Here is a 9,874-nt window from a genome sequence, read left to right on the forward strand (position 1 = left end):
GAAAAAATATGATGATTGAGACAAGAGAGCTGATTTCGCATTGGAGAGAGCATTTGCACCAGAGTCACGATTCCTCCCGTTACATTGTGTTTCAGCTCTGCATCCGGACTGAAGGCCAGATTCAATCAAAACTACTGTAATATTTCTGATTTGTTCGATCATTGTGTATCAAAACATTCTCTTACCAATAATGGAAGCTCTTTCATTTCAGCTGTGCTGGTTCTGTGTGTATTGCAGGTTAATTTGGTCCCGGATCTTGTTGAACTCTCACTAGTTGCTGTTCAAGGACTTTGTACCAATTGCTGAGTAACACAATCAATAATATGCCAATTTTTGTGTTACCTTCAGTTCTGTGTGTGTGTGTTTGTGTGAGAGTGTACGTATGAATGGAGTTGTCTTTTGTTTTTAATAAGTTTCAGACATTTGTTTGATACTATGAAGAAATTTTGTAATTTTTTTTTTTTTTTTTTTTTTTTTTTTGAGAGGTGACTGTTCAGTGAATTACATCTCTTTCTACCCCACGATTAAACCAATTAAACAGGTGAAATATGAATTTAGAATTGCATGTTGTGTTTTACTGTGGTTTGCCATTGGTTGGCTAATTGAAGTACGAACAAAAATATATGGACGGTTTGTCACTCTCAAAGTATCTTGTCTAGACAAATTGAATTATTTAATACCTTAATTCTTGTTTAAGTGTTTCTTAAATTGTTCTTACGTTTGGTCTTGTCTATTAGTGAAATAATACAATGTTAAAGACTAGCTCTGTAGTGGAGGCTGAACTCCTATTTGTCCTCTGCCTGTGTTCAGTGTGAAGAGGTAAAATCTAAATATCTTACTGTATTGTAAATTAATTTAAAGTTTGCAATAGAGACTTTTTGCAGAGATTTTTTTTTTTTTTTTTTGGTTTTGTTTTATAAATCATTTAAAAGAGGAAATATATTGTTTAAGGGAAAAAAGACCATGTCACTTGCTTTATTCAGCTGTACGTTTATTGCAGCCTCTCTAATACAGTGAATGGTATGTTTGAAGTCAGATGGGAAAACAGAGGCTACCTCACATTTCTATGGAATTCAATAAAAAAAGGGGGAAAACGATGGTTGGCTTTCGTTGAAAACTAGGTTTAACTTTTCGCCTAAAGATTTTTTTTTCACACTCCGCTATGCTCCTCCACTAAGGCGAGACTCAACTAATTCACCACAGATTCAAACACTCTTTGTTTGTTTTTTGTTATCTGGAATTTACTGGTACTAGCCAGTACGATATAAAAACTATTTTGAGGGGGGGAAAATTTGACATTTTTTAGCATTAAAATGACTAGAAACTTTACAATTAAATAGACAAATGCATAGCTACGCCATTTAAATTTGTTCGAAAGTGCCAGAGCATTTTGAGCTGTTGTATTTTGTTTTATTTGGAGCAAATGGGTTTTTGCACGGTTGTGGCACAGCAAAATTTAGCCCTCCAACACGTTAGACCAGGGGTGTCCAAACTCGGTCCTGGAGGGCCAGTTTCCTGCAGAGTTTAGCTTCAACTTGCCTCAACATACCTAACTGGAAGTTTATATTATGTTTAGTAAGACCTTAATTAGCTGGTTCAGGTGTGTTTAATTGGGGTTGGAGCTGAACTTCACAGGACAGTTGCCCTCCAAGAGCAGGATTGGGCACCCCTGCGTTGGACCTTTCTTGAGCTTTTTCTGCCATCTAGTGGTCATATAGAATGTCATAATCTAGTGGAATGTTTTTGTTATTTCTATCTTTAAGGTATTTTTATATTATACATCTCAACAAAAGAGAAATTTTACCGATGTTCTATATATATATATATATATATATGTTTAATATAGGTACGGTGGGACACTGAAACTTAATTGATTGTATGTTTCTTATTAAGCTGCTTTATCATTGTGTGCATATTCTTCCATTACTAAAATTTGAAATCATTCTGACATAGTTTCAGGGGGTGCACAATTCCTTACCCTAACCCTAGTTAAGTCTAGAAGGTTAAACCATTTGAATTTTGTTATACTTAAAAGAAGTAATTGTCTCTACATTAAGGTATCACAGTTTGCTGGAAAATTTTGTGACTGAAATTGTGGGTCTATGTGTGCTTGAGGAAGCATTTTAAATGATACTGCTTTATCTGTATATTATATGACAAATGATCAGAAGGTGTCTCTCTTTACCTCATCCTACACTTTATAATCACTTTTGAATAGACAGAGATCAATAATCATGTTTTTTTTTTTTATTTATAAAAATCTGTTACTTTAAAACCCACCTATGTGAAGTTTATAAGGTAAATGAAAAGCCTTTAATCTAAAGGTTTCCTATTTCTTAACAATGACACAAACAGATTCTTTCAGTGGATCTCTGTGAAAGGAAGGAAATGCCATGGGGTAAATTCAGCCATGCATCCCCTTATTATTATAAAACACACCTGCTATTCAGAGCAAAGCAGGTCTGCTGGTTTCTCAGCCCTCATCTCCAGTGTCTCCGTAACTCATCTATGACCTATTGTCCAGATCAGCGACCTGCACTGATATAAAGCCACAAATGACACACGAGCCCTTTAGAAAGGACACCGGTACTCAATATGAAGCTGTAAGTTACCAAACTACTCTCTTCTTCTTTTTGGGTTTATTTAGTTAAGATATGTTTAGTCAGCTTTTTCCACCATAAAATACAAGATCTGTGTTACTAGTGTTCAAATATGTAGGGCTTTTTTATGACTGCTGGAGTAAAATTAATGATATTGAACGATGAGAGCGACAGCTCAACATAATTAAATATGTGTTTATGTTTCATTTACATTGACATTTGGAAAATGTTGTAATTTTCCCTCCCGTTCTCTCTCCTGGCTCAGCATCAACAGCTCCCTGGCTGTTCTAGTCTTTATAAATGCTGTGTATTCAGCAGCTATGAGAGGTAAATCGTCATGTTATTTGTGCTACTATGGGTTTGAGATTTTACACAAAGTTTTAGACAATATAGTATTCTAATTACGACTATGTTTTGAACAATTATTTATTTGCTTTGTTTTCATTATAAATTTTTATAATAATTCTAAAATAATTCATTACATTTTAATTGTATTTATTCACTATGTATTTTAGAAGGGAGTGAAGATTTGTTACGTTTCCTGAAGGGTGAGCATGTTTAATGAATAAATTGAATAATTTTAAATTCATGCTAATTTTTACTTATTCATTACCGTTTTGTACATTGTCTCAGATGCACTTGAAATGAATCTGTCTCCTGACCATACTGAACCACCACAGCTCTCAGGTCTGAATTGTTCCTTCATATGATGATTCTTTTGTATGGAAGTGAAGGGAAGTGCTATTAATCCTCTATATGAGAAACAGAAAACAGTCAGCTGTGCTATTGGTTATTGGGTTCTGACCTCAGGAGCCCTTTTTCCTTAGAAATGGATCTAACAACTGTGAGGATTCTGGATCCTGTGCATCCAACAGGTCCGACTGCAGGTGAGTGATTAGACGGTGGATGCAACAAGAAAAAAGTGATATAGGCTAATATTCAGACCTGTATGTTTGTTGATTTAGGTAATCACTGATAGACCTAGCTAAAAGTATGCCTCTATTTACAGAATGTAAAGCCCCAGAAACAGTTGTGATCTCTGCTGGTATGTTTTATTTTTTTTATTATTATTATTTTTTTTAAGTATATTTGTTTACAAAAAAAAGTTTTCACTTTGGTATATTGCTTAAATATATAAATTATATGTGGATTGAAACAGAAATGCGCGTGCGTGTGTGTGTGTGTGTGTGTGTGTGTGTGTGTATGTGTATGTGTATATACAGTCAAACCAAAAATTCAGACATTTTTTACATTTTTGATATATTTTTACTAGTGGGTGCAGGACACTATAGTTTATTTATGTAAGTGAGGATAGCAAAATAAAGTAAACTGTGACATATTATACCCAAAAATTCTTCATACAGTGGACTACCAGTAAAATTGATAAAAATTTGGGACCAAAAATTATTCAGACACTTTGACCTGAACCATGTTTTGCTTAAGTGTTATCTGACATAATTTAGATTATTTTTTTCTGACACAGTTTAACTCTGAGATCTTGTCATATTTTATTACCATTTTTTTTAAACTATAGTGAATAAACTGTATTAATGAATGAAATGTTCAAGGTGTCTGAATAAATTTTGGTTTGACTGTATATATATATATATATGTATATATATATATGTGTCTAATAAAGTATTTTATTTATTTATTTTAGACTTTTCCAACACAACTCCTGAACCAAACTTGGTAGAACCTGCAGGTAAATGAACAATTCATGCTATCCAATTTATAATTTATTAACAAAAAAGCTGATATTTGAATATTATTTCGTCTTGATTTGTAAAGACATATATGACCTCTCTAACATGTCTCTCCTAAGATGTTGCTGAAGAGAGATCCATTGAAAGCAGCAACTCAGGTGATCAGGAAAACAGATGAGAATAAAGTTAAAGTATAGGATATATTATTTAGATATTTATTATTTCTCAATTGCCTTTTTAAACAGACAGCAGATTAGCTGAAAGAGCATCAGCAGAAGACAGCAGAGGTACAGGCCTGCATTATATAGTTGTGCATGCATGAATGGAACTCTTATTTTCAAAGCCTGTTAGATTATCAAAAAAAAATTAACACTTGTATGTTATTTGACAAAAACACTCCAGATATTTTACTGATTTTGAATACTGTTTGTTTCAGAGGGTGACAACTATAAGAGGTTACAGCTGAGGACCACACTTACAGGTAAGCTGTAGGATTTGATGTGATTGTTGGAGTAATGCTAAAACTTGTGTTTTTATACTTTTATATACTTAATTACTTACACACTCCTGTCAACAGACACTCACAAAGCATTACAGGAGCATTATGCAAACTCAGCAGGTAAGCGATATTTCCATCAGTTCCTTACCCTGCTACTGTTTGTACACGTATCTGCTGATGTGATATAATATTAAAGATGATTTTTATTGCATCTAAATATAGAGAGTATGAGTATAGACAGGTCTGACATGGAAATAGGCTTGACTGAGAGCTCCAACAAACAAATCAATAAAGCAACAGGTATGTAGTTTTACACATGTGATCAAATCTGCCAGTGCATTCAAAATTTTGGGGTCAGTTTTTTGAAAGAAATTAAACTGATTTAGCAAGGATGCATGAAATCGAACCAAAGTAAGAGTAAATGCATTTATAATCTAAAAAAGATTTCTATTGCAAAGAACAAACTTTCTATGGATCATGTGACACTGAAGACTGGAGTAATGATGCTGATTATTCAACTTTGCCATCACAGGAATATATTACATTTGAAAATATATTAAAATAGAAAACAGTTATTTTAAATTGTAATAATATTTTACAGTGTCACTGTTTGTATTGTATTTTTGAGCAAAATAAATGCAGCCTGGTGAGGATAAAGACTCTATAAGAAACATTTTAATTTCTTACCAAACCTAAACATTTGAATTGTGTTTTTCTGTTAAATGTGAATTTTAGCTTTAAAGCTAACAGACATGGAATAAAAGCCATAAAACTCAAATTTCGATTTCACAAGGATTGTAAATAAGTCAGGAGTTTTTCCTCACTGAATAAAGTGGGTATCTTTTTCTGTATTTTTTACTGAATATGTGCATCGTCTTATAATGCTTGGCAGTGATGAAGGACATTGGTAGTCAGGAAATGGACAGACCTGAGGAGAACGGGAGAAACCGACCCCCAAGGATCCAGAAAATGTTAGAAAAACAGAACACTGCGGTCACAGACTTTATGAAAGAGATTCATCCCATAATTCAGAGTTATGCCAGTAGAATGAACCTCAAAGACCAGGCTGGTAAACCACATGATGCTGACAAACACCAGCAGGAGAGCCACAAAAGAGCAATGGATTTAGACAGCCCAGAGTTTCTGGACACCCCTGATAGACCAGACCTTGATACTGACAGTGAAGAACGTGGTGGTGGTCATGGAAGATCTCCGAGACAAATCTCAGGTCAGTCCAATATAAATCCTCCCATATAAATTTCATTGAGAAATCACTGTTAATGAGACACTCTGCTTAAATATTATGCAGGAATCAAAGCAAAACTAAACTATGCTGCTAACCAGGCCACACTGGACGACAGCAGGGAATTGGCTGATCTGATCCCAGGATGCACAGAAACATCTGTTGAACATCACATGGAAGAGAACAACAGTCTGGATGCCCCTAATGTGGACCAGAAGATTCAAAAGGACACAATGAGCTATCAGAACCAGCTGAGGAAAATATGTCCCACCAAAAGCGTATGAGCATCCAACAACCCAAGAGCACAGCTGGATTTAGATAGTCCAGAAAGAGTGAACAGTGAAGTTTTGGACAGGGACAACAGCAGTGAGAGGCTGGAAGATCAAGTGGCAGTTCCTCTGTAGAAAATCATGTACTTTTGTAGAACTTACTTTCTTTTTTCTCTCTTTTTTTTTTTTTTTTTGACAGTATGATTTTAATGTCATTTTGATTGGATATCTTTTTGTTTGTTTGTCATTGCATAAATAAAATAAGAGTTTTATGATATTGTGGGATTTGAGTTTTATAGATATTTATGATTTTGAAACAGTCTCCTTTTGACACATTTTGGTAAGAACACTTTATCATGCACAAGGCATTTTAGTGAGCAGAGAATAAAATATTAATGGTATTTTAAGGAGAAATAACTTGAAGTTTTTAAAATAAGTTGATTTTATAAAATTATATATTAAGCTATATGTCCTAAGCCTATGTTGCTAGATAGATAGATTGCTAGATAGATAGATAGATAGATGGATGGATCGATAGATATATCAATAGATCGATAGATATATCGATAGCTAGATAGATAGATTGCTAGATAGATAGATAGATTGCTAGATAGATGGATTGATAGATATATCGATAGATTGATATATTGATAGATCTATAGATAGATCGATAGATATATCGATAGATAGATAGATTGCTAGATAGATGGATGGATGGATGGATGGATGGATCGATAGATAGATCGATATATCAATAGATAGATTAGTGATAACAACAACAACAATTATTATTATTATTGCTTTCAGTGTTCTCCTTCCCAGTACTATTTTGTAATGTTTACTTTTGACTAAAGAGATGTCATGGTATGAAATGTCAGGTAATATGGCATTTGGATCCTAATTAAAAGTTACATTTCCAAAAGTGTCCCACTTTACCAATGTTCACCTTAAGTAGCAATATGTATGACATAAGACACCGACTTTAAACATCCTCCATATGCAGTTAATGGCTGCTAATGTTCCATTCGTTCCACTGAACTGATTTGTGTCCCACTAACAGTATTTTAAAAGATTTAAATGGCTTTTTTTTAGGTCAGAGGTTAGCAACGGTGCTTTTGCTGCTAAATTTAGTCCCAGGGCACACAGAGCGGCTTGCTGCGAGTCTATCATTGATTTAACACAGCTAAATGATTAAATCTCTCAGCGTAGATTTAGACAGACAAATAGAGAGTATTTATCAACTTTGACAAGACAGCTCGCAGCTCTATAGACTCGATGGTGATGAGTGTGTCTAATACTTCGGCCAGATCCACCTTTCCTATCCGTTTATCAGACAGATCCTGCTCTCTTCTCCATTTATCATATAAATCTCATTCCCACGGGTGCTTATTTGTCCTACGGTGTGGATTTTGGTGGGTTTTCACAATCAGTGTCCAACTGACTGTATATGCAAGGAGCTTCAGGTACCGTTGGCTCGATGCCGTTCTGTCGGGGTCATAAATCAAGCAGTCTCTCGACTATGGCAGGCTTCATCAACTCTACCAGGCCTCGGAGAGTCTTTTTCAGACTCGTAATCGTGACAGAGATGTCAGCATGTCTAAAGAGATTTACAAGAGACTCTCACTCAAAGCAATTGTGAAATAACAGCTCCACTCACAGCTGCACGGCTGGTCCAGCAGGCCTATCGATCTCTGCACTGCAATACTGAAGACACATTAATCTTCAAAAAGACCATCAAATTACTACAAATCCTGTTGAATGAGAGACATGGATCATGTGAAACAAAACTTCCTATCAGGCTGTTATGAAAAGCATTAATGTGGTCCTTAAAGGAACTTTTCGGGTTCCATACAAGTTAAGGTCAATCTACAGTACTTTGTGGTGTAATGTTGATTACCACAAAAATGTATTTATCTTATCTCTCCTTATCCTTCAAAAAAAAAAAAAAAAAAAAAAAATCGGGGTTACATTTAGGCACTTACAATGGAAGTGAATGGGGCCAATTTGTAAATGGTAAATTAATCACTATTTCAACAGTAAAACTTAAACAATGTGAATTTTAACATGATTTTAATGTGTAAGATTACATGCATCACATTTATTTTGTAAATTTCCTACTGTAAATATATCAAAAAATTATTTTTGTGAGTGGGTATACATTGCTAAGGACTTCATTTGGACAACTTTAAAGGCGATTTTCTCAATATTCTGATTTTTTTGTTCCCTCAGATTCCAGATTTTCAAATAGTTGTATCTTGGCGAAATATTGTCCTATCCTAACAAACCATACATCAATGGAAAGCTTATTTATTATTTTAGATGATGTATAAATCTCAATTTAAAAAAATTGACCCTTGTGACTGGTTTTGTGGTCCAGGGTCACATTTCTGCTTTTAAAACCTACAAAAATTGGCCTCTTTCACTTTCATTGTAAGTGCCTCACTGTAACCTCGATTTTAATGAAAATGAGGGACAAGTCGAAATTGTTCTTTGTGGAAAGCAACATTATGTCACAAATGCTGTCAACTGAGTTTAACATGTATTTAACCTGAAATATTCCTTTAAAGCATCCTTTAAAATGATTTAAGGCCTTGTAACAACGTTGAACAGCTCTTGTACTCATGGCAACCACCCAGTTTTAGGAGTCATGCTGTATGTTGTCATCTCGTTCGGCTTTACAGCAATAGTTCCCACGTGTGGAAGGTGACAAGGGGCAACTGATCTGACACATCAAAGCCTGTCAGTTCAGTATAACACAAACAATGGACATCGGCATAATGTACAGTGATACAAATCTGTCACTTTTTGATAGTAAGATAATTATTTCAACCTTCACAGTCTCCGAATCTACCTTCCAATACTATGACACTGTTCATGAAAAAGATGTTGATCCGTTACGCATCTTGTGTGCATTAAATCAATCTCCAGAAAGATCTATCACTTAGATGAAGCCTTTGGGACAGCACAGTGCAGCTCCAGTGTCCTGTGTATAAATATGTGTCTGCACAGGTATTTTATATGTGAAGCTATACAGTAAATCAGGAAAGCAGACGATTAGCAAGTACTCAATCTCTTTATAGACCAAAAATAGCCTTTAAAAAAAGACATGTGTTTTTTTTTTTATGGGTCAAAGTTGTCAACCCTGTCCAAGAACACCAACCACGGTGCTCTACATTCTTCAGATTCCTCATTTATAGAGGTTCTGTCCTGGGACTTGAGCCCTGTAAAACCAAGTGCTTCACTGATCAGCACATCCAGCTGGTCGTAGGCCATGTCGGATACACAGACCTGAATGCGGTTTGATGTTGAATATATTTAAGCCACATATAAAATAAGTCAATAATAGTTTGTGTTTCATATTTCATAAAATTGGAAAATTGTGGGGACCTATTTAAATCTCTCTGAGACACAACTCACCGTTTTTTTCCATTTAACCAAAAGCAGTCAAATAAGGAAATTTTCCTCTCTTGATTGTGGTTGTCTGCTCTTTTTTGTCAATCTGTTTCACTGTTCTCTTTATCTCTCTGCTACTGACTTCTCTCTCATAAATAAAAGTA

General features: G+C 34.8%; 1 protein-coding gene across 1 annotated transcript; it reads left to right on the plus strand.

The window, feature by feature from the left end:
* The first annotated feature begins 23 nt into the window (after positions 1-23).
* On the plus strand, positions 24-6,829 carry zgc:194210 (uncharacterized protein LOC794982 homolog). The gene is made up of 14 exons (XM_051864553.1): positions 24-2,603; positions 2,866-2,927; positions 3,116-3,148; positions 3,234-3,287; positions 3,428-3,487; positions 3,610-3,645; positions 4,261-4,305; positions 4,426-4,464; positions 4,552-4,593; positions 4,743-4,787; positions 4,884-4,925; positions 5,028-5,105; positions 5,698-6,033; positions 6,115-6,829. Exons 1-14 carry the CDS (start codon positions 2,596-2,598, stop codon positions 6,330-6,332), a joined length of 1,098 nt encoding a protein of 365 aa, XP_051720513.1. The 5' UTR covers positions 24-2,595; the 3' UTR covers positions 6,333-6,829.
* The last annotated feature ends 3,045 nt before the right edge of the window (positions 6,830-9,874 follow it).

The sequence above is a fragment of the Ctenopharyngodon idella genome, chromosome 16 (genome assembly GCF_019924925.1).
Source record: "Ctenopharyngodon idella isolate HZGC_01 chromosome 16, HZGC01, whole genome shotgun sequence".
Taxonomy (NCBI): Eukaryota; Metazoa; Chordata; class Actinopteri; order Cypriniformes; family Xenocyprididae; genus Ctenopharyngodon; species Ctenopharyngodon idella.

Bases quoted from the DNA above. Each gene is read 5' to 3' on its own strand.
- zgc:194210 (XM_051864553.1), top strand. The intron at 2,928-3,115 runs GTAAATCGTCAT...TATGTATTTTAG, and splicing joins GTATTCAGCAGCTATGAGAG to AAGGGAGTGAAGATTTGTTA. The intron at 3,646-4,260 runs GTATGTTTTATT...TATTTATTTTAG, and splicing joins AACAGTTGTGATCTCTGCTG to ACTTTTCCAACACAACTCCT.